The sequence below is a fragment of the Siniperca chuatsi genome, linkage group LG13 (genome assembly GCF_020085105.1).
Source record: "Siniperca chuatsi isolate FFG_IHB_CAS linkage group LG13, ASM2008510v1, whole genome shotgun sequence".
NCBI classification, from domain to species: domain Eukaryota; kingdom Metazoa; phylum Chordata; class Actinopteri; order Centrarchiformes; family Sinipercidae; genus Siniperca; species Siniperca chuatsi.
In genome coordinates this window covers 28518532-28543782 of record NC_058054.1, presented here as the reverse complement: position 1 = coordinate 28543782, position 25251 = coordinate 28518532, and the positions used below count along the sequence as shown (strand labels likewise).

General features: G+C 42.5%; 2 protein-coding genes across 3 annotated transcripts; one reads left to right on the top strand and one right to left on the bottom strand.

Moving 5' to 3' along the window:
* Positions 1-630: 630 nt before the first annotated feature.
* Positions 631-17491, top strand: blvra (biliverdin reductase A). Of its 2 annotated transcripts, none has more exons than XM_044218711.1 (7): positions 631-784; positions 1985-2104; positions 6103-6219; positions 12790-12887; positions 13195-13302; positions 13629-13797; positions 15347-17491. In XM_044218711.1, exons 2-7 carry the CDS (start codon positions 1986-1988, stop codon positions 15600-15602), a joined length of 867 nt encoding a protein of 288 aa, XP_044074646.1. In that variant the 5' UTR covers positions 631-784; position 1985; the 3' UTR covers positions 15603-17491. The 2 variants fall into 2 exon arrangements, with proteins under 2 accessions (XP_044074646.1, XP_044074645.1); XM_044218710.1 differs by having other exon boundaries at positions 658-858.
* Positions 17492-18989: 1498 nt separating this feature from the next.
* Positions 18990-24947, bottom strand: LOC122887163 (zinc finger and SCAN domain-containing protein 12-like). Its single transcript, XM_044220118.1, has 2 exons — positions 24643-24947; positions 18990-20868 (listed from the first exon to the last, which is right to left on the bottom strand). Exons 1-2 carry the CDS (start codon positions 24815-24817, stop codon positions 20039-20041), a joined length of 1005 nt encoding a protein of 334 aa, XP_044076053.1. The 5' UTR covers positions 24818-24947; the 3' UTR covers positions 18990-20038.
* Between the last annotated feature and the right edge of the window lie 304 nt (positions 24948-25251).

The following is a 25251-nucleotide window of genomic DNA, read 5'->3' as shown; positions in this document are numbered from 1 at the left end:
GTTTTTACAGCACTTAGTGTGGAAAACACACACACACACACACACACACACACACACACACACACACATCTTTTTGTCCAGGTGCTGCTCCCTTTCAAAAACAGATGTTCTTTCGTTCATTTAACTAAGAGTGCGATGTTTGGAGCGCCGGCTGGCTCTTCATCAGGCACAGAGGCTTTTTACAGCATTTCCAATACAAAGGAAATGTTCTACACAATTTATAGTTTTTAAACAAATTTGGCCCCTTTGGTATACAGTACAAGATGAACAAAATTCCAAACACCAGCATGTGTTGACTGTATGTGTTTTTCTTAACATGTTTCTGGTAACAGTGATTAATTCATTAAATGTTTTGTGAACAGCTTGAATGACAAAACTTTCATATGTGTAACAAGACACATGCAGAAACAGACTCATCTTGTATGTGTAATCATGCAAGATGTACATAGTTATGGCTATAGTAATCATATACATGCATTTTACACTTTATATGATTTGTAAGTGTAGTACAGGATTTGGTATTACAGGATTATTGCATTCTTTTGGTAATGCCCATTACTGAGCCTATAAATTATTGATCATAATATTGAGTGATTAGTGAAGAGGGCCCTATAAAGACAACTCCGCCCCTCTCCCACCAGCAGGCCCGTGTTACCGCTGCAGCATAGCGAGCGCGCCTTGTGTAATGCCCGGCGCACCGGACGGTGTGAGCCCTTCCGCGCTCCGTACTCACAGGCTGGCGGTTAGCCGAGCGCTAGCTTCGTGTAACGTCATTTCTCGCAAGGTAACTAATACGTAAGCACACCTGTGATAGCTAGATTTCTTCGTGTGGGTCACGGAAGAGCTGAATAAAACCAGGTAAGGGAGCAGCAATACGTCCTCTATTTTCTGCTGAATGTCGAAGAACAAATGGCGTCCGTACCTGCGCTGCGGAGCCGGACTGTTTGGCGACGACGGTGTCACTTTTGGCTTTCATATTCAGTTAGACGCGAGTTAAAATGAGCTGTGCTCTGGTTTTCACTTAAATGTCTACACTTCGGTACCACAAATTATTATCATCATAGATTTACTTAATGGGTTAACTTACTTAACTCAGCAGCCAAGCTCTGAGGTGCTTGTAAATGGCCGTTTTTCACTCGGACTCTTATTAAAACATAAAGTATGAAGCAGGGTCCAGCTCACCCACTGCCTCCCACTCTGTGTTGCAGCTGCCTGACATTACTCGGTCCCTCCTAGCTGTGGAGCCGTCGGCCCTGGGAGGCTTTGCCTGAAGTGCACGTTACACTTCACGATTTGAAGTTAAACATAATGGTTTTTTAATTGAAGGTTGATACCGATACTTTTTGGACTCATTACCTTGTGTTATCAAGAGAGTCTGAAGTGTCTACAATGCCACACTTTATGGCCAAGAAGAATGAAGAAGAATGGTTTTACCTGGTAGATCCAGTAGGATTGCCATGTAAATCGCAGGTTATCTAAATTACCACCTTTTCAGTGCCGATGTAGCATACAGATGAAATAGGATGATTCTTTTCTAAGAAATGGGCAGCTAAGGGGGAATTCATCTTTACATCTGATGTTACTAAGATGCTCTGCTATACGTGTTTTCAGTCCCCTGCTAGTTTTACCCACATATGCTTCACCACATGGAGAACTCATGAGATGAATTACTGCTTTTGTGTTACAAAAAATAGCCTAGTGCCCATACTAGGGATCGATTTACCATCGGTAAGTGAAGCTGCACTGATGCATCGGCGCACGCATTACAACTGTTTTGTAATATTATAGAGTAAAAAAAATCCAAAATGGAGCAGTTGAATGAGTCAGACATAAATAAATAAATAAATAATCTTGCTATGGCCCTGTTTTGGACAGATGAAAGGGTTCACTCAGCTGTCCAGAATTATATTGTTGATATCCTGGACACCCAGTGTGACTCCACTCACTGAACTACTCTAACCTCTCCTCTTTGTTTCTCCGTCAGTATGTTTGGAGCGGTGGTGGTTGGCATTGGCACAGCAGGTTGGGTGAGGATTAGAGACATGTTAGCTCCACTGCCTGGCAGTCCTGCAGAGAAACTCACTGTCAGAGGATTCATATCCAGGTAACACACACATGCTGCCCAGCATGCACACATAAACACAAGCAATAATTGCCCGAGGCATAGGTGATCTAGCACATGGCCTGAAGCAGCAAGTGAGGAAGGCACAAAGTCCTTCTGTGTGCACTCTGTACCTGTCGTGTGTTTGCATTTGAGTGTGTGCCCATAAATCAATCAAAAGTGTGTCCCTAAATATAAGCATGTGATAAGAATGTATCTGCCAACAGATACATGAGATCCTTTTCTAAAACATTGACATCCACATTGGAACAGGAATACTTGTTTATTTGTTTTTGTGTGACCAGTTCCAACGGTTCAGCAGCAGCACAAACTACAGCCTCCAAAATCACCACAAAGCTCAATCAGCTTCTCTCTGAGACAGTTTCAACACAAACTGAACATCAGAATCTTTGTAAAGGGAGGATTTACTATAGTCAATGATTCAGTCATGGTGGAGAGGCCCCTGAGTCGACTCGCATTTTGTCAGTCTGCACTTTTACATTGTACACAGAGCGACACAGGATGCATGGCAGGCTGTTAACTTTTCCAAACCGAGGTTTGTCTCAAAGTTACCTAACCACATAGCTAACTTGGTGGAAACAGAGAGGGGTGATGGAAACAGGGCAGCGAGGCTCCTTTCTGTTGGCTGCTCCGAAGCTCTGAGCTCCGGTGCTGACTGTCAGTGAAGTTGGCTAAACTACTTTTGAACCAGACGCTGGTACAACCTCCTCTGCTGCCGTCCAGTGTGACTGACTCTTCCAAGGGCAGACAGCGCTGTCATCAGCCAATCAGGAGAGAGAAGTTTATAACTGAACTATGACCAGGACGCACTTTTTATTTCTTTAACTGTGTGCAAATATGATGTTTTCTATATTAGAGATGATGAACAAAGGCATTAAAACGTGAAGGCTGCAGTTACAGTCCAGTCCAGGGGCTGATGTGTGAACGAACAAAAACCTTGCATACAGCACTTCCCACGCATAAACTGGTATTTATAAAAAAAGAATGTGCGTAACTCATGCATACTTCAAACTAGGTGTACACACGGTCAGGGTGGGAAATTAGCACCAGCCAAAAATATGAAAGTGGCTGGTAGATTTCAGACAAAAAATAATGATTTACTTTTGAGAGGCTGGTGAATTTGAACATTTATCTGTCAGTGGCCGGTAGATGTTCATTTTAAAAAGTTCATTTTCCACCCTGCACATGGTTTTCAAGAGATAGCTGCAGAAATGATAAGGTGGACGTGAAATGTGTCAAAGGCAAATTCAGAAACTTAATTTAAAATTATTTGAGTGATGAATTTAATCATTCTTCTTATTTACATTCAAGCCATTATTTACGTGTCAATAATCTTTTGGATTTTATCCTGAATTGTGAAGCACTTTGTGATAATATGAGCTCTATAAATTAATCATTGATCATCCTTCTGAGGTTTAATAATGATGACTGAGATATTATGCAATACCGCAATGATGGTTTACATGTGATGAATTAGTGGTACAGGCACTATAAATAGCCATAGCCGTGTGTGATGACAGCTGTTCTGGTGCTGTTGGAGAACCTCGCTGATGTGACACAGTTGGTGAAATTGCACTTCTTTGTCATTCTTCTCACTGACTAGTCTAATGAGTGGTGGTGTGGGCACAAGTATCAGCCATCAATGGATGTGGTTGTTGCGGCCTTATGTCGCACCCGGGATGAAAAGGATTAAATAAGTAAGTGGGTACACTAGGGCTGCAGCTATTGATGATTTTAGTAACCTAGTATTCTACTGATTATTCCATCGAGTAATCGGATAAGAAATACTTTTGCTTTATTTAAGAGCATAGTAAATATGCAAAAGAGAAAATAAGACAGGTCTCTTTAAATGAACAACTAACTTGTTTCCGTTTTAGAATTTTTTTTATTGCTTAAATTGCTTACAATAATATTATCTGTCAAAACTAAACCCATTTAGTGTGTTTAAGTGCCATATTACATACTGGGTTATAAAGAGAAAAAAATCTGCAATGCAAAAACAAACAGCGTTGCTTTAAAAAAGATTTTTATACTTAAGTTTCAGAACTACAAGTTTCAACCTAACTACAGCTCAGGCGTAACGTAAGCCTTTACTTTCTTCTTTGTGGCATTGGTAGGAGGCAAAAACGAGTGGACAGGAACTGTGACTATTTAAAAAAAAAATAAATAAAAAAAATAATTATAAATAAAAATAAAATTAATAAATAAATAAATTTAAAATATGAAGCTCAGGCTTTCACAAATTGACTTTATTTTCTGTGGTTAATATCTTGAACAAAACCTAGCTAACTTAAGGACATCTTAACTAGCCACCATGTTTATTTACATTGTTAACTTGCCATTACATATAACCATAATTAATGTAGCCTACATTCTTTACTAGCCTTCATCTACCTTGGGTCGGGTCCGCTCTGTGGACTGGATGCAGAGACTGTAGCGTTATGCTTTCTGCTGAGATGCTGAAGAATAGACTCATGCCGAGATCCAAAGAAATTCAGGAACAAATGAGAAAGAAAGTAATTGAGATCCATCTGTCTGGAAAAGGTTATAAAGCCATTTCTAAAGCTTTGGGACTCCAGCGAACCACAGTGAGAGCCATTATCCACAAATGGCGAAAACATGGAACAATGGTGAACCTTCCCAGGAGTGGCCGGCCGACCAAAATTACCCCAAGAGCGCAGCAATGACTTATCCAAGAGGTCACAAAAGACCCCACAGCAACATCCAAAGAACTGCAGGCCTCACTTGCCTCAGTTAAGGTCTGTGTTCATGACTCCACCATAAGAAAGAGACTGGGCAAAAATGGCCTGCATGGCAGAGTTCCAAGACGAAAACCACTGCTGAGCAAAAAGAACATTATGGCTAGTCTCATTTTTGCCAGAAAACATCTTGATGATCTCCAAGACTTTTGGGAAAATACTCTGTGGACTGACGAGACAAAAGTTGAACTTTTTGGAAGGTGTGTCCCCCATTACATCTGCCGTAAAAGTAACACCGCATTTCAGAAAAAGAACATCATACCAACAGTAAAATATGGTGGTGGTACTGTGATGGTCTGGGGCTGTTTTGTAGGACCTGGAAGACTTGCTGTGATAAATGGAACCATGAATTCTGCTGTCTACCAAAGCACCTGAAGGAGAATATCCCGCCATCTGTTTGTGACCTCAAGCTGAAGCGAACTTGGGTTCTGCAGCAGGACAATGATCCAAAACACACCAGCAAGTCCACCTCTGAATGGCTGAAGAAGAACAAAATGAAGACTTTGGAGCGGCCTAGTCAAAGTCCTGACCTGAATCCTATTGAGATGCTGTGCCATGAACTTAAAAAGGCAGTTCATGCTTGAAAACCCTTCAATGCTGAATTAGAACAATTCTGCAAAGATGAGTGGGCCAAAATTCCTCCACAGCGCTGTAAAAGACTCATTGCAAGTTATTGCAAACGCTTGATTTCAGTTGTTGCTGCTAAGGGTGGCCCAACCAGTTATTAGGTTTAGGGGGTAATCACTTTTTCACACAGGGCCATGTAGGTTTGGATTTTGTTTTCCCTTAATAATAACAACCTTCATTTAAAAACTGCATTTTGTGTTTACTTGCGTTATCTTTGACTAATATTTAAATTTGTTTGATCTGAAACATTTAAGTGTGACAAATCAGGAAGGGGGGCAAACACTTTTTCACACCACTGTATTTTGCATTAACCCAGACACGCTATTGTTATTAATACTGTACAGTACAAATGGACAAACACCACATGGCTTTTTAGCTTGAGTGTCATTTGTTTTCAGTGCAACATCAAACCTCCAGGCATGCAAATGGCTTTTTCAAAATATAGAAATTTCACCACATAAAGTTTCAAAATGCATAGTCACAATTAAAAATACTGTCAGATATATTCCACTATATCATCTTAGAAGGTGAAAATTTCTTTGATCGAAGCAGCTTTCTCATCAGTATCTTACTGACAGTTGTTTTTTCCAACAGGAGAAGCCTGGACACTCTGGAAGTGAGTCAGATCTCTGTAGAAGAGGCCGTGAGCAGAGAAGACATTCATGTGGCATTCATCTGCACTGAGAATGTGTTGCATGAGGACAACATCAGGTAATGTGTGAGACAAACATCTGCAAATAATCTGTGCACTCGATCTGTGTTGCATTGAAATAGTCTGTACAGTGAATTAATCAATGGATGAACACAAAATAAAAGGAAAACAGAGTGTATTGGAAAGGTGTTAGGCCACAGGTCCATCTCTCATGGCTCATTTCAGTCACTGAGCGGCCACTGGTAGCCCGAAGATATATGAAGAAGGCATAGGTCATCTTCTGGCCATCAGTGGCAGTACCGAGCTCACTGCTGCTGGGCAGCACTCCAGTTGGTAAGTGAGGAAGAAATCTTTGATTTTACATGGTTTGAATTGACTTAAATAGAAGCATTTGTTGGTCAAATCATGTTTTGTTGTTACTTTGCACCTGCTTGACATCGTGTTTTCCCACATTATCCCACAATATGTTGTTAAGAAGATAACCTACTATCAGGTGAATTTGTATTTTCATATTGTCTTCCTGTAACAAATTGTATAAACTGCTCAGTGACTGAAATGTCCGAGCCACAGGAATTGGTTATCCAAGGCCATGATAGGTAGCATGACAGTCCTGGATCAGGGTTACGTCACCTCAAGTCTTCAGAACAGCTTCGGTGCTCCTTGTCATAGATTCTCAATGTGTGTGGAACTCTACAGGAGAGATGAACAGCATTCTTCCAAAAGATATTCCCTCATTTTGTGTTTTGATGATGGTGGTGGAGAGTGCTGTCCCAAAATCTCTCATCGGTCTTCAGTTAGGTGATTTACATCATTTTTCATATTCAAACCATTCAGTGAGCCCTTATGCCCTGTGGATGGAAGTATGCTTATCCTGGAGAGAGAGCACTTGCCTCAGGTTTATCCTTTATTTTGTCACCCTTTTGTACTTCATTATACGTACCTTTTTATTAAATTAATATAATAAATAAATTAAACATACTACATTGTGTCTAAGAAAAGTTATTCAGGTCATAATAGTGCTAAAATCAAAGGCAAGTGAATTTGCTTTGAAGATATTTCCCCACTTATAAAGAGGCTTCTTCTTCTGCTGACTGGTGGGGAGCAAACATCCCATGAAAGCTTAGAAAGCTTATCACTAATCAAACTGGACCTCTGTCAAAACAGCAGGAAGACGGTAAAACAGACCGAGCAGCAAAGCAGATGTAATAAAAACGCCATACCCAGTGTGGCTGGAGAGCTCAACGGGATCTAAACACTGCAATAACACACGCGCACACACAGACACAAAGTTCATCCACATTCCAGAGAAATAGGTCGTGCTAGAGGCTTGGTGACGTAGTAACTTAGCTAAATGGTGAACTACGGTCTCTGGCGTGCTAACACGCAAGCCAGCTGAAAACATGCTGGCACGACTCAGTCACAATAGCTCTGTCAGTTAACAAGCTTATTGTAAGCAATATTGAGAATGACTTCCGGATGGGAGCCGAAACGTCTTGATTCTGAAAACAGTGTCCAGACGACTACGACTAAAACCTTTTCTACGATGGAACGCTCCTGGACGAATGAGGGACTACACCGAGTTAACAAGCTTGTTAACTCAGTCGGTAACAGATAACGATTTCACAAAATGTATTCAAGCCATGTATTTGCACCATTGACTCCTGTCTCATAACTGTTTAAATCCATGCCTCTTTTTTTGGAGTAGTTTATACTCACATAGAGGACGGTTAAATAAAAATAGATGGTGCAACAAAGTATAATAAGCTATGATAGCTTGCTCCATTTCAGATTCAGATGAGGCTCTCTGTTCCCTCAGTCATCAGAACTGTCAAGATGAATTATTATAGGTCAACAGTGCAATTTCACATGTCAGAGTTCTCCAGAGTTGAACCAGACGAAGGTCATCAACCAGGAGTCAGTGGACGACTGGAGAAAGATCAAGGAGGACATTAAACTCTGAGAGACCGTTTTTGAACAGAGACGGGCTGTGTTGTGAATCGAAAGTATGACGTGAAATTGAGTATGTAGTGTGTTCCAACTGCATAATATGTGGACTTTATGTACAAGCGACAAATGCCCAGATGTATACTAGATTAGCAAATTTCTCAGTATGCGTCGTGAGCTTACTGCACATACTCAACCGCTTCAAAATGCATTGCGTCTCTTCAGACTGTCCAATGGTGGCCTGCGAGGCAGACGGGTCTAGCGCCACACTGTAGTTTGTTTTATAATTTTCGTATGCTATTTCATCACTAAAATCACTTTTTTAAATAATTTTTAAGGTGAGAAATCAACTGTGTGGATTTTGAATATTGGCAATTTTAATAAAATTGATGGCGAATCAAAAGTGTGCTCCAGCGTTTTTAGAGTCGAGAAGCCCCAAAAGCGCCTGTGGGGGTAGCTAGTAGGCCAGCCGGCCAGTCACACTCAGACCCGTCTCGCCCCACTGTCACACAGACCACTACAGCCAACGCAGCAGACGACTAGGGCAACATTTCTGTACTGTATCGTATTTGTGGCAGCTGAAGAAATTCAACCTGCCAAAGACAATGACGGTGCACTTCTCCACCGCCATCACTGAGTCCATCCTCACCTCCTCCATCACCACCTGGTACGCTGCTGCCACTACGAAGGACAAGGGCAGACTGCAGCGTATCATTCGCTCCGCAGAGAAGGTGATTGGCTGCAGTCTACCTTCCCTCCAGGACCTGTACGCCTCCAGGAAAGATTGTGGCTGACCCCTCCCACCCCAGACACAAACTGTTGCAGACACTCCCCTGCGGTTCATCAGGACCAAAACCTCACACCACAAAAACAGTTTCTTTCAAGGCCCAGGACCCCCACTGACACTGACTTTCATAATTATTGTTTTGCACCAAAATACCAAAGCAAATTCCTTGTATGTATAAACCTACTTGGCAATAAAGCTGATTCTGATTTATTCTGTTTAGTTAATCGCTGTTTAGGTGAACTTTATAAGATAACGTACATAGCCAGAGACAAACGCTAAGATAGCACAACGCTGTTCCATCCTCCCTCTCCTCCTCGTCCTGGCTCTTCTCACTTGCAGTCGCCTCCTCAGCTCAGCAGCCTCCTCTTCTGGTTCCTAGTAAAGTATACTGACGGTAGCTGCTAACATTGTCCAGCCCTTGTTTATTCTTCTTTAAATCAAATGTGAACCACAAATAATAGCCTTTACCGTCTCTCCCCCCCCCCCCTTTCTTTAATTTGCCTTAAAATAATACTATTACATTGAATGAAAGAGGTGATGTTGATTTACATTTGTGATAAACAACTTTCATTCAACAGTAGCTTGAACCGGTAATGTGATCGAAATAGTCGTGATGCAGAGAAGACGTATTTGACGTGTTTCATAAAGCATGATTACCAGTTAAATCAAGCTCATTTTCATTCTGCAAGTCAGTCTTATTTTCAGGAAACTTTTTCATAAAGGAGGTTCAGATAAGTCTGACCATGGAATGTTACCATGGAAACCAGACTAGCCTGATCCAGGTCAGGTTAGTTTTCAGGCTTAGCTTCATGTCAGGCTGAACCAGTGTTACAATCACTCTGAAACAAAGATGAAACGCAGTGTTTCAAAGTTTCCCCCTGAATCTTCCTCTTTACTTTTGCACTGTGAACACAAGTGAGTGTCTTCTGTCATCTGAGATACTGTCTGGCTAAATACCAACAGTGTGTCAAAGCAGAGAGAACCAAATATTTTTCTGATGTCATCTTCAAACATGCCCATAGACCCAAAGTTTTATTTAATACAATAAAACCCTGCAGTCACAAAATGTCATCAAGCAACACCAGATACCTTTGAATATTTCCTAAGATTCTTTATTGGAAATAATATGATTACCACAAAGAACTGAAGAGAGAGGCGACACTGTACGATCTCAGCTCTCACCGCCCTGCTATGATCTGTCAGAGTTCAGCTCATGTCCCTCAGTTCTTACCAACTTTGAAATGATTTCTCTTTCCTCTTTGACACACATTATCTCACATATGAACCATAGCACATGTCCTTTAGACATTCTTCCCTCATGCTTAGTTAAGGAATTGCTGGACACTGTTGAGCCTAGTATTTTATCAATAATTAATAGCTCTCTGGTCAGTGGCTATGTCCCAGCTTGCTTTAAACTAGCTGTCATTCATCCTCTGCTCAAAAAACCTAACTTAGATCCATCCGTTCCTAACAATTAAAGACCAATCTCAAAGCTCTCTTTTTATTCCAAATTGAAAAAGTGTTTCAACTCATCTCCTTCTTGAACAAATTCAGTATAGTGGACACATTTCAGTCAGGTTTTAGGACGCTCCATTGCACAGAGTCCGCTCTCCTGAGGGTGACAAATGTTTTGTTCTTGTCTTTTTAGATTCGGGAAATTACACTATTTTAATTATTTTAGATCTCTCGGCTGCCTTCGACACAGTCCATCACTCCATCCTCTTGGACCACCTTAAGCATGTTGTTGGCATTCAGGGACAGGTCCTTCAGTTTGTCTCCTACCTCCAAGACCGATCAGCCTCTGTTAGAATTGATAATGTGTCCTCATCCTCTGCACCCATCTCCTGTGGAGTACCACAAGGCTCCACATTAGGCCCTATATATATATATATATATATATATATATATATATATATATATATATATATATATATATATATATATATATATATATATATATATATATATATATATATAACTTCTTTATGGTCTATTTTCAGAAATATAATTACCATTGTTATGCTGACAACACCCAGCTGTAACTCCTGCTGAAACCATGTGATCCATGCAGTGTTAATTCCCTTCTAAACTGCATTGAGGATGTAAAATGGCAAAAACCTTCTTTCAGTTAAACCAGAATAAAACTGAGGTCCTAATCTTTGGCCTATCACTCAACTCTAACCACAACCAGTGCCCTCGGCCTCTGTCATTGAATGTCCCAAGCAAGAAGTCTTGGTGTTATCTTTTATTCTGGTTTAAAATTTGATTGATTTGAACACATCAGCTCAGTTGTTAGCACTTGCTTCTTCCATCTTACGTCACTTTAAATTTAAAATCATTCCTGTCCTTTAAAGATTCGGAGACTATAGTTCACGCTTTTATTTCCTCTCGCCTCGACTACTGGAATCAGTCAGTCAGCCCTATCTCGCCTGCAGCTGGTTCAAAATGCAGCAGCTAGACTCACCGGTACCAGGAAGAGAGAACATATCTCCCCTGTACTGGCCTCTCTTCACTAGTTACCGCTGAAGTACAGAATTGATTTGAAGATTATTTTATTTGTTTTTAAAGCACTGCATGGACTGGCACCAGGTTACATCTTTGAACTGCTCATCCCCTGTTCCACCTCCCGACCCCTCAGATCTCATGACCAATCGCTGCTCTCCATCCCAGGCACCCAGAAAAAAAGAAATGTGATCAAGCTCTTTCAGTTGTTGGGCCTAAATTGCAGAATAGTTTGCCACTAACAATTAGATCTTTCCCAATTGATACCTTTTTAAAACCCGTCTAAAGACCCATCTCTTTTCTTTAGCCTCCTGTCCAATGTGTTGCGTTGTGATTTTATCAAGATATTTTATGCTTTTATTAATTGTTGTATTTTTGTATTTAATTATTGTATCATTTTTGATCATTCCTATGTTTATTTAACCTCTTTGTAAAGCACTTTGTTCAGCATTTGTTTTTTTTTAAATGTGCTCTAGAAATAAACTTGACTTAAATCTGAGGTCAGTTCATTCTAAAATATCTGCAATATTTCTGCACATATTATACAAAGAAATTTGTCATAATTACAAGCAGAGCGAAGCAACAGAGTGAGCTAACAGAGCTAACAGCTGATCTGAGTTCATCTCTATTTCTGACAGTATGAGCTCGCTACTGACCTACAACTTGCTACCAAACCTTCTTTTTTGTTGTTTATTGCAGTGATTTTGTTTTTGCTGTAATATTTTACTATATTTTCCTCACTGTGAATTGATGTGATCGGTGCTTAATGTCTCAGGTCTGTGTTTCTAAGTCATGAAACAAATCAGACTTGACTTAGTCTGCTGACATTAGCTCCAATCCAGTTTTATCAAACAGATCGAACTGTTCCTGGTTCAGTTTGTTAGGTTAATTCAAGACAACAAGCCCTGCTTTTCTGAGCCACCTTCATGAAACCCCCCTCTGGTTTCCAGCAGCAGGCAGCTGTTTGCAGTGAAAAAGCTCAGATAAACCCACTGAACACGAGCAGCTCAGCAGCAAACAGCAGACAGACAGAGTCAGAGAGCAGCTGAACATAGCGGAGCATGTAGCAGCTGAAGAGCCAGATGTGTCCCTCAGGAGCTGGTGGAGACCAAACACAGAGCTGACAGAGAGAATATTGAACTGACATTCATCAGGTGACAGAGAAACAACACCAAATGAATGCTAGTGTTCCTCTGGTCTGCTGGATGTGTCAATAGGCACTGTTTGTAACTTTATAAGGTAATATGTCATATGTTGTGATGTTTTTTTTTGTCCCAAGTGTAAAAAAAAAAAAAAAAAAAAAAAACATCCCATGGAGAAACAGAATGCACAACTTAGAGTTTATAATCAGAATTCCTGTTTTGACCAAGAAAACTCCTTCCTGCTGTTTCATCAGAACTTTTCTGCAGGCAGGGAAGCACGTCTGTGTCGAGTATCCCATGACCATGAGCTACAAGGCTGCTGTGGAGCTCTGGGATTTTGCCCAGGAAAAAGGTGATACTAATTTATTTCATTGTCTAAGTACTGGCATGTATGTTCCATGTGCAGGTCAGGAGGGACAGCCACACAGGACCTATTAACAGTTTGTGTTTCATGTTCTTATATCCCAGTGGGGACTTTAACCTGAATTGACAAAAATTGAGGTCCCCATGGGTAGATACTGCTTTTTGAGGGTTAAGACTTGGTTTTAGGGTTCAGGTTACTATTAGGTTAAGGTTAGGGTGAGGGGCTAGGGAAAGCCCTATGTCAATGACTGCTCCCCACAGGGATAGTGAACCAAACGTGTGTGTGTGTGTGTCAGGAGTGATTCTCCATGAGGAACACATCGAGCTGCTGACAGAAGACTACAAAGAACTGAAGAGAGAGGTGGAGGGGAAAATCCTGCAGGAAGGCACTCTTCATTTCACTGGTAAGAGACAGGAGTGTGTGTCGGTAGTGACTTTGATACTTCTGCGTTTCTAACCAAAACTTTCCTCTCCATTTTAAAATTAGTATTCAAAGTATTTTCTCTGTTCAGTTTTAGAATATAACTTAAGTTTTGATGGTGTTTAGTTTATGAAATGTCATGGCATAGTGTTGAAAACGCTCTCTAGGTACAGTCACACTAACACCAGTGTGATGTGGAAAGTTGCCCTAAGAGACTGCAAAACAAACAACCTTTAGGGTTGGAACTCAAGCTAAATGTCTATAAGAAAATGTAGTTATAATGTGTGTGTATATTATAATTTGTTGAAGGTGGAGCTCTGAAGCCTGGATTTGGTTTCCCAGCATTCAGTGGCATTGCTCGCCTCACCTGGTTGGTTGAGTTGTTCGGTAAGCTGTCAGTAACTGCAGCGACCATAGAGGAGGACTCTGGTAACAACTACAGCAAGATGACTGCAAAGCTGCTAACTTCTGACAACAGGTGAGAGAGGATATATCTGTCTGCATGTACGTCTACCACAGTGACTGAATATTGTCAAAAAATCCCATGAAAAGACTAAAACCAGCAATGTGTTAGTCCGTCCCTCAATACTGTCTGACTTGCCTACCCTGTCTGTGCCTCTCAGTGCCTAGTCCATTGGTTCCTACTGAAAACAGTTCACAAATATATACTTACATTTTTTTAAACGCGCTGCAATTTTTAACAATCGTTATTCAAACAGGAGGAACTAGTGCATTTGTTGGGGACTATTTTCAGCGGCTGACTAATCCACATTTGTTGGTTAGAAACATTGACTGTATATAAAGATGGACGACGCGTCTCCACTTCCTCCCACTGCACAAAAATGAAGCCAAAATGTCCCAGATACAGGAGCTGCCATCTTGCGCTGGTGACGTCATTTGGAGCCAGAGTGTACGCAGTAGTGGTCGGGGTTGGGCCTGTGGTATCGAGGTCCCGCCCACACACACGGCCGACTCAATCGCGAGCCAGCCTCAGCTGTCAATCATGACTTGAAACCCCCTTTTTATAGCATCAAATAACTAATTAGAACCAAACTTATCGGAAAAATTAACACTTGAACATACATCAGCGTGAAAAGAACGACCTAAACTCACAGAAATCATCTTTGGGAAAAATGGATTTGACGCATACTTTGAGTTTTTAGTTTTTGGGGGGGGTGTTTATGACCTGTACTGCAGCCCGCCACCAGGGGGCGATCAAGATGTTTTGGCTTCACTTTTAGGGAGCTGACATGTCGTCCATCTTTTATATAAAGTCTATAGTTATAGACTGTATTTACAGTTGGATGTGTTTTTGTTGGTTGTGGTTACCTCATAACCACCCAATCATTTCTCCACTCCACCGGATTGTAATAAATATACAGTATTAAGAAAAACTAAAATGTAAATGTATTAAAAAAGCTTTGTGCATGGGAGGGGCCTGTGGGAATTTCCCTGGTTTGCTTGACAGGTTGGCCAACAGCAACCCACCTCCTCATTACCCCCCTTCACAGAATTAGAACTAGTTTGTACGATGTGGGCTGACCACGTCCGAAGGCAAACGTGTTTTTAGCGGTTCCGAACATCCCCTTGTGTAAACAGTTATCATGTCTGCCCCCTCTGACTGTGTGGCTAAGTGTGCACATTTTAAGACTTCGGAATGACATTCATGGTGGTGGGATAGGGGTGGGGGGGCTGAGATGCTGCTATCCAGCAAGCACTTCTGTTGGAGTACACTGGCCTCTTGAGTCCCACTCTACCCCTGTTTGGAACTGTTTGTATGTTGCACTTTAAGCCACACCCTTAACTAGAAATGTCATTTGTCTTTCAATAGCATAGTTCATCTTCATTCATTGGGGAGTGGCCAGATTACCAACATGTTTATGTAGGCCAGTAGCCACTATGTCCCAGGCTCTGCCCTCCCTTGGTTGTCATGACAGTTAAAGAGAGCACTGATGTGGACACCAGTAAATTACAGAGGGAGGATTTAAGAATCGTATAAACATAAATTAACATCTGTGTCCTTCTAGACCTCTGACGTGGATTGAGGAACGGGGACTGGGCCTCCCTAGGGCCAAGAAAATCAACTTTCAGTTTGACTCCTGCACCCTGACCCAGATCCCTCCTGCACCCACAGGGGCTGTGGGCCTCTTCATGCAGGACCTGATCCACTTCTCTGCCAAGCTGGCGGGCCAAGTCAGTCCAGAGGAGCTCCAGAGAGAGAAAATCCGGATCCTACACTGCTTGAAACTGGCAGAGAGGATACAAGAACTTTGCCAAAGTTAAATGGGGACTCTCCAGTTTATGATAATCATAAATCTTGATCTTATGATTTTTTTTTTCATTACCATGCCTTAAGATTTTTTTATTGAGTTGTAACAACACATTCTAACATGATCAGTACATATGCAGACATGCCTGCCTGAAAGTAGAATATTGTGACTACTGGAAATATCATACTGTAGTTACTCTAGCATCATTTGTGTTGTAAAATAATTACTTCTTTTTTTAATAAGGAACCCTGACTACAACAACAGGACAGCCATTGGGACTAAGATGTTCTTTAAATCTTTTATTTATTGAAAGGCTCAGATTTCCATGTCATGGAAAACCTGGAAAAGTCATGGAATTTCAAAATCTAGTTTTCCAGGCCTGGAAAAGTCATGGAATTAGTAAAATCTTTCAAAGTTTTGGAAAATTCATGGAATTGTGTTGTGTGTAATGAATTGTATTGTTACAGTAATCTTCCGTGGATAACCTTCCACGTAATGTAACATAACGGCAAATCTATTTTCTGTAGCTGTTGATGTAACGTAGCTCTAATATGCGTCGATGGGTGACAATGTTTTGTTTACTATAACGTACGTTTCTTCATTTTCCGTCACTCCCTCCATGTATGCCAGCTAGCTGAAATTATCTGTTCGAACAGAGTTTGAATCTGATATGTTTGAATAATGCTGGGCAAGTGTAATTTAATATTTCATGGTTAACGACCGATACAAACTTCAGTTAGAAACCAAACAAGAGAATGACCAACGTGCGAGATGTAAGCTTTTCAAAAAGAGCTTCGATATTAGCAATATGGTGGAGGCAGCCCTCCCGAGTCATGCTAAGGGAACAAAGTGAGGAGTGATGGACAGCTAAGGTGACGTTAGCTAGCTAGCTAATTTTACAATATCATTACATGCGATGTCCATCTTAGTCCATGGACCACACCTGGAAATTTCACGTATCGGTACCATCTAAGGTGGCAAAGGTTCAATGGTCCTATGTTGTTAATATATGATAGATCTGTCAAAAGACTAGCTAAATATATTTTATAAGCCTTAATAGATCGGCTCTTGTATGGATGTAATGTAACTTGCCCCTCCCTCATTACCACCATTGAGGTGCCCTTGAGCAAGGCCCTTAACCCCAACTGCTCCAGTGGAGCTGCTCAGTCGCCAGCAGATGTGTTGTGAGCAGTTTCATGTAGGCACTATTTTCTTTCTACCAATAGTTCCTACATGAAACTGCTCACAACAAACCTGTGGATTATCTTGAGTAACCGGGTCAGGATTTCTGGAAAGAGACGTTGCTGTTGAGTTTTTCAAATGTATTTTTTTGGAGTGCCATATAGTTCCATGAAATTTAAAAATGCAGACATCTCTATGGCCAATATCTCCAAACCTTGGCAACTCACACCGAAACAATGTAGATGGATAAATAGCACTACAGGTAAGAGGAAAATATGTATTTTTGATTTTTGGGGTGAACTGTTGGAATTTTTGCTGCTTGTTTTGACATTAACTAGCCTATCCTCCATTCAATATGTTGGATACAATAGCAAATGATAGACCAGATAAATTAACAAGGCAGCTGGCTATTTTGCAATCACTAACTAATGTTAGTAAAAACAAACCTTAACACTAATTATTTGAGTGCTCTCTTATATTGGTCAATATTACATTTGGAGACACTGATCCTAAATCAGTAATTAAATGCAACTTTTGCTTCGAGTTTATTCCAATGCATTCTTATTAATTATACTGCAGGGGAGAACAGGCTAAGATGAACACCTGGTTCATCAGCACCTTGAGTACCTGGTGGGGCTGCCCTTTGTTAATTTTCTTTGTAAATGTGAGCATATATGTAAAGGTACATTTGCACTTAATAAATTAATACTTTGTACTTCATTTTGTTCAGTCTCAGTCTGTTGTTCTCCTTACAGTGACTTCTTAAAGTTAGCTAGCAGACTTTGTGTAGTAGCCGTTGGTGCTAACTATTGTTGCTGAACTCTCTTACAGCAGCCCCTTGCGTCGCTGCTGTAAGTGAGTTCAGTTCTGCTGTGTGTCTGCTCCAGGCAGATTACACTTAGAGAACAGCTGCTGCAGAGCAGCATTGCTGTAGATGAAGCCAGGACGAGAAGAAGTCAGCTCAATGGCAAGAACAAGGCCCAGGCAATAAACAGCTACGCCCTGCCAGTGATCAGATACCCTGCGGGAATAATAAGGTGGCCAAAGGAAGAGATACAGACCACAGACGTTAAGACGCGAAAGCTCCTCACCATGCATGGAGGGCTCCATCCCAAATCCAGTACCCTGAGACTGTACGCTAGCCGTAAGGAAGGCGGCCGTGGACTAGTGAGTGTGAGAGCCACTATCCAGGATGAAACATCCAACATCCACAAGTACATCCAAGATAAGGCCCCAACAGATGACATGCTCAGGGAATGTCTCAGGCAATGGGGAACAGAGGAAGACGTGCTGGAGGAGGGACCATCATGGGAGGACAAACCCCTACATGGGATGTACCACCGGAACATAACTGAAGTGGCTGATATCAAGAAGTCCTACCAATGGCTAGAGCGGGCCGGACTGAAGGACAGCACAGAGGCACTCATCATGGCTGCACAGGAGCAGGCCCTGAGCACCAGAGCAATAGAGGCCCAGATCTACCACACCAGACAAGACCCAAGGTGTAGGCTGTGCAAAGAGGCCCCTGAGACAATCCAGCACATAACGGCAGGGTGTAAGATGCTGGCAGGAAAAGCACACATGGAGCGCCATAACCAAGTGGCTGGCATAGTGTACACTGAGTATGGACTGGAAACCCCGAGGTCAAAGTGGGAAACACCTCCAAAGGTGGTAGAGAATGACCGAGCCAAGATCCTGTGGGACTTCCAGATCCAGACTGACAGAATGGTAATGGCGAACCAGCCTGACATCGTGGTGGTTGACAAACAGCAGAAGAAAGCCGTTGTGGTTGACGTGGCAATACCAAGCGATGGCAACATCAGGAAAAAGGAACATGAAAAACTAGAGAAGTACCAAGGGCTCAGAGAAGAGCTGGAGAAGGCCTGGAAGGTGAAGGCAACAGTGGTGCCCGTGGTCATCGGAGCACTCGGGGCAGTGACCCCCAAACTGGAGGAGTGGCTACAGCAGATCCCTGGAAGAACACCAGACATCTCGGTCCAGAAGAGTGCAGTACTGGGAACAGCAAAGATACTGCGCAGAACCCTCAAGCTCCCAGGCCTCTGGTAGAGGACCCGAGCTCGAAGGATGAGACCACCCACGGAGGGTGAAGGACAGTTTTTTTTGTGTGTATATATATATATATATATAAAATAAATAAAAGAAAGAAAAGAGGGAGAGATGGTGACAAGTCAGAATTTTAAAAAAGGAAAAGCTGAGCGATGATTCTGAGCAATTTAATATTTAATTATGACTTGATGAACAAAACAGTACTTGATTTTTTAATACTGCTATAAAAGTAAAAAAACGATCGGTGGCTCTTAGCCAAATGACAATCTGTATCGGCGGCAAGTAAAAATGGGATCCTTACACAGTACCAAGGTGATTTAAAGCAGCTCCGACCAGGACTCTGACTCCGGGGACGACGAAGACACAGCATGTTCAGGCGGGGACAGGAGAGGAGCCAGTTTCTAGCGAGTTAATTTGTAACGTTAAGCATCATCTATCATATTAAGTCTGCAAGTATTTCCTGATGTGAAGTTGGAAGTTATTTATTCCCCGTTTTGAACAAGACTTGTGTGATCTTACACTGTGTTGAAATTAATTAACAAAATGTTCAGTCGCCTCGACACATTCAGAATCATTACCGCTTTTGCCGTTAGCAACAGGCGGCTCGCTTCGTGACCCCTGTAAAATTTATATTTTAAACGCTCATTATTGTGGTTTTCTATTTTTCTGTAATGTAGCAGTGTTAATTCTTATAATAAATGTGCGGCGACTAGTCGACTAATGGCTTGAACTCACGGGTACTAGTTGACCAGGAAAACCTTTAGTTGGGGCCTATTACTTAATAACATTAATAACATTAATCAATAACATTCTAAATTAAACAGTGTTTTGTGCAGCTGATGATGGAAGCAGCTGTGAGTGAGCCATCTCGCTTCCCTCTCATCTCAGAGTGGCACAGTACCGATCGACCGGCCAGGAAATACAGCTGGAAAACGAGAGCTCTTACACGCTTGCATTTTTATTGGTCACACCACACGTGTTGATTTTGTTACTGTTACAATCAAATACATGTACTATCATTCCGGCGGACCTACCAGGAGAGGCCGAGAAGCAGGGCAGAGGAAGAAAAAAACTAAACAGGCAGAGAGCTGGGTACAGTGGCCGATGGGCATAAGATTTTCAGGAGGGCATCGAGGCCAGATAAAGGGGCAACGGTGGCCACGGCCGTAGTGGCTGCCGGTGAAATTCCTGCCCTGCTTCTCAGAATCCCTTTGTCCATCTCTCACCAACAAAGTTTTCCCTTGTGTGGACTGTCATGTGTTGTGTCAGATTTCCTTTTTGTGCAAATCTTTCACCACAAACAGGACAACTACATGGTTTCTCCCTTGTGTGAACGGTCAAGTGTTGGGTCAGATTTCCCTTCTGTGTAAATCTTTTATCACAAAGAGAACAACTAAATGGTCTCTCTCCAGTATGACATCTCATGTGTGTCTGCAGATGGTGCTTCTGGCCAAATCTTTTACCACATTTTGAGCAGCTAAACAATTTATTGCCAGTATTACGTCCCATCTCATCTACAGAACCTCTATTTTTCATAGTATTTAAATCTGTCTGAGGTAGCCTGATCTCCTTGCAATCATAACCACTATCTTCAGTCACATGTTCAGAAGAGTGTGAAGTCTTGTCATCAGATCCAGACAGACATTTAAAACCAGATACTAAGTTCCTGTCTGGTTCTGATCCTCCACAGTCCTCTCCATCGGCTTCTGTTTTCATCTGTTCAGTTGAGCTGCTGGCTGGAGGCTCTGCCTCTCTGTTCTCAGTTTGCCTTTGATGAAGCTGGGAGGCCTGAGGTTTCTCTTCATCATCTTCACTCTTCACAGGCACAGGAGTGAACGGGAACTTGGTGATATCCTCCTGGTGCAGTCCTTGCAGCTGGCTCCTGACCTCCCGACTGGTCCAGAAATCTTGTATTTCGTCTTTAACGTGTGGGCGCTCTGGGTCCTCCTGGTCCGGGCTGGCGCTCCACTCCTGCTGCTCAGAAACCTCTTCTTTAATCACCAACTGCTGCTGGTCTTCTGCAGAAAACACTGAAATACAGACACACCATCAAGTTTAAGTTAACCCAATTTTTCGGTCGGCCGATCACAGGTTTATCAGTATCCGCGTACATGTCATCCGATACGAGCCGATATGAAATAGTTTTCTTTTCAAAGAAAGGCCTGTGTTAATGTTAGCGCACTCTGCTGGATAAGCTTTGTAGTGACACTGTCCCTACGTTGGCAAGCAGTGTAACATGAGAGCGAAGCAGCAGCTCTCAGCAGTGTTGCCAACTTTTTTCCAATGAAAGTAGCTAGCACTAGCACCAAATGACGCCATACGCTCATTTGCATACCGATGACGTCATCACGCACTACAGTAGAGGTCTGCGTTGGTCGGCCTGCCGTTCCACGCATGTGCAGCAAAGTCACAGCTGACTTCTTGGCTTCAGGATCTTCACCATATAACAAGCCATATAAAAAAGGTAGCTAGAGAAATCTTTAGCCAAATAATCACAAACTCACTCGAGGGACATCGTATATTTGAAGTAAAAACGTTTTTTTTAAAAATCTACCAAGGGAGGGAGAAGATCAAACTAAATATTTACAGCAGTAAGTAAGAGTGAGAGAGAAGCTCAAATGAACTATTTACTAATACTAAATAATACTAAAATATTATTCTATGCTGTGTAGGTTTTGTAGAAAGTCAACTTTATTATCTAAAACTATTTATTTATTTATGTAAAACCATTTATGAATCTGTTTACAAGAATGTAAAGGTGTGTGTATTAGGCTATATATAGACTTCGTCCTCATCATCAACTAGATCCTCAGTGCTTCCCTCCTGTGGGACGGTGAGTTCAGGTGCATGGCTTAGATGAAGAGGTTCCAAACTGCTGCAGCACTTTGGCAGCGTATGCTCATAATTTTGGACATGTCTGCCAAGCTCTTGTTGTGCCTCAGTGTTACTGGGGAGCCTTGCCTTCAGCTCATTTGCCAAGGATGGGGTGTAGCGCACACATCTCATCCGCATATTGCTCTCATTTCCAGGGGAGAGGCTCAGTTCGGCTGCCTTGGCCTCAAATGCGTAGCCCAGGTATGGCTTGGGGCCAACGGGTTAACGACTGTTGCAGACTGACCTGATTAGATGAATAAGACAGTCGAGCAGCTTCATTCTGCTGCCCCCCAAAAGCCTCGACAGCAGACTGTACTCAGTGAGAGTGTAGAACATCTGCCATGTAACAGTGCTCACTTGCCGCGGTGAGGCTGAAGTGTAATTTCGGCTCCTCCCATTGGTCCAGGATGCGAGACACAGCAGGTTCTATGGACAGCCGACATACTTTTGAGATCTGCAAAGGCTTCTGACCACCGTTTATTGTCTCATAGACCTCCTTGTATGCCTCTTTTCACTTTGGAGATATAGAGAACCAGTTGTAAGTTTCTCTTATCATATACTCCACACTTCGTGGGATTGTGTCTTTAGAGGCAGAACTCCCCGCTAACTGAAGAGTGACAAACACCGTGGATGAGGACCAGATTCTTTAGGCCACTCTCCTCACTCAGAATTTTGTGTGCCCCATTGTTCACCCCTGTCTCCGCAGATGCGTTGTCTGTGCCAGTGCATTTCTCAAGGAAAGCCAAAACAGCTCTGGCTATTGCCCTGGCATCCCCACCCTCCAACTCATCAGCCCTAAAAATGTGGAGGTCACCTTTCCCTCCTCTTCATTAAAAGTAGCAGACCACCACACCAAGGTACTTTGGCACGCTAATGTCGGTGGATTCATCGAGGAGGAGACAGCCTGCATGGACGAATCAAGCTTCTTGGACTTCTCAATATGCTTTTGAGTGGACATGTACTTTTTTATGTCACTCAACTTGGCACAAAAGTCTGCCTTGCAGTAAAGCCAGTATGCCCTTGAATCATTGCCCAGACAGGGCTTCAACAAACCCTTGAAGTCAGAATGCGACCCCCATTCGGTCCGATACTTTTAGTGTATAGTTTGGAATTCGACGTGGTAGCGAAAGTTTAAGGACCCAGGAAAGCAGAAACAGCTGTGAGAAAGTTTAAAGGAGAAAAGCCCGGGAGGAAAGTGGAGCTAAATGCTGCAAAATCACAGATATGTTCAGAAGAAGCAAGGGACATGTAAACATGAGTAGGGCCGCCGTCAGCACGTCGTAATATCACAAGTAACATTACCCTTCCCAAGTTGATTCTACGTTTCAAAAACTAATGGGCTAAATGGTTTTAACACTTAATCATGCTCTGAAGGAAAGCAGGAAAATAAAGACCTGTGTACTCTGATCTGTCACGTCACGTGGAAGTGATCCAGTTACTCAGAGCTACCTGACTTTCTTAATGACAAACACAAGTCCAGTCAGCTCTGAGGAAATGGCAGGTGCAAAACAAACGCTCTTAATTATGGAAGTGCAATTGACTAACTCACGAAACTGAGGACACCTGGCTGTTTTTAACTATTTTGGATGTATTATGAAGCCGTTTTTGTGTAGTATTAAACTAAAAAAATGTTACTGGCATAAACAGTAAACATTAATAAATATTTCAACAAAACGTCCAGTAAGGTCTGTGTTTAATGTGTGCAGTTTGGCCTGAATTACTATCCAGTCCGACCCTGCCTTCAAGCCTATTTCCTTCCGACATACTGACGCTACACTGACTGTGTATTGGACAGAGGACAGTAGCTAAGTACTTTACTTAAGTCCAAGTGTCTCAGTGTCAGTGCTGAGTGCAGGCCACCCGTGTTTTGGCCCAACCAGCCTGTATAAACAGAAGAAAACAGACCTGAAGCACTTAAAACAACTGACAGGCTGGAACGCCTCCTGTGGACACTGCAATACAAAAACCCTGCAATAAATCCCACCTTGATGAACGTTGTAATATCCAGTTTTAGAGAGGTGCTGTTGAATTTCATTGAGTCATACTGTGAGGTGTTAGTAATATTGAGAACCCTTATTGACATACATGGGGTGGACAAATTATTATAAATAGGCCTACCTCTGAGTATAATGTAACATTCAATTCAGTAAAAACCGAACATTATACCTGTCATGAAGGTAGGCTTTACTGCAGGTCTGCTGTATTAGACTGCATTAGTTTTAGCTTGAGGTTGGCCCGCCATAATGTTGTTTAAATCTGACACATTGAAATAACAGCTGTAGCTACTAAATCTGACACATCCTATTTTCACTAGTCCTGGGTCCTAACCCAAAACTAGAAAGTTTACAAGCTTAACTTGTAGATATGAATGGAAGTGGGAGAGTGTGGCTCTGTTGGACCAGCGGAGCCGGGGTGTTACAGAGCCGGGGTGTTACAGAGCCAGGGGGCTACAGAGCCGGGGTGTTACGGAGCCGGGGGGCTACAGAGCCGGGGTGTTACGGAGCCGGGTGTTACGGAGCCGGGTGTTACAGAGCCGGGGGCTACAGGAGCCGGGTGTTACGGAGCCGGGGGGCTACAGAGCCGGGGTGTTACGGAGCCGGGTGTTACGGAGCCGGGGGGCTACAGAGCCGGGGTGTTACGGAGCCGGGTGTTACGGAGCCGGGGTGTTACGGAGCCGGGTGTTACGGAGCCGGGGTGTTACAGGGCCGGAGCTCGGCTCTCTGTGTGGGGTGCGCACATTTTCTCCGGATACTGTTTTAATAAATGCCAGTCTCTGTGTGGGAAATGGCGTATGTAATGTACACACACCGGGAGACAACTTTAGCAGTCTACGTTAGCTAACGTCACAGCTAACAGGCTGTGTATAAAGTTTAGTTATCTTCTCATTGACTCTATGCAACACTAGCAACGCAACGTGTTATTATACAAACCTGCTGGTTGCAGCGTATCCTCAGGCTTTAACACCGTATCCAGCAGCTTGCGATGGCGGCACTCCATCTCCTCCTCAGACTCGGTTATTGTTCTCTCTAAATGGCCAATTATCTCTTCGACTGCCGCAGTTAGCCGCTGGTAGATGAAAACCCTCAGACTCTGGAGTCTCGACATTTTCCACAGATGACCGGGCAGCAGAGTTAAGAGGAAAAGCAAAGAGTGCGATCCTTTCTGCTGCTATTTTGAGCTAACGTCTTCTTCTTCTTCTGATGTGTCATGGCGGTTGGCAAGCAGCTTTTGGTGCATTACCGCCACCTTCTGAAATGGAGTGTGGGTCAGAACGGTCTTATGCCTTCCCTATATTCTTCTAAGTCCTGCATTTCCAAAAAACTAAATATTGCCCTGTAGCCCACATGCCCTGAGTTCACTTGGAGTAACTGCTTTGTTCCAACTTGATGCGATCTTATTATTATTATTATTATTAGACTTTGATGATGCTTTTAACTTCAGCCTTACTATAATTTACCATATTTATCATATTTACTTGTACTTTCTTAGTTGCATGTTTTGCCTATTTGCTGCCTCTGCCCCTGTCTGTGCTGGAGTCC

Bases quoted from the DNA above. Each gene is read 5' to 3' on its own strand.
- LOC122887163 (XM_044220118.1), bottom strand. From the start codon at position 24,817: ATGTCGAGACTCCAGAGTCTGAGGGTTTTCATCTACCAGCGGCTAACT. The intron at 20,869-24,642 runs GTTTGTATAATA...TCTGTATTTCAG, and splicing joins GGATACGCTGCAACCAGCAG to TGTTTTCTGCAGAAGACCAG.
- blvra (XM_044218711.1), top strand. From the start codon at position 1,986: ATGTTTGGAGCGGTGGTGGTTGGCATTGGCACAGCAGGTTGGGTGAGG. The intron at 6,220-12,789 runs GTAATGTGTGAG...CTGTTTCATCAG, and splicing joins TTGCATGAGGACAACATCAG to AACTTTTCTGCAGGCAGGGA. The intron at 13,303-13,628 runs GTAAGAGACAGG...AATTTGTTGAAG, and splicing joins AGGCACTCTTCATTTCACTG to GTGGAGCTCTGAAGCCTGGA.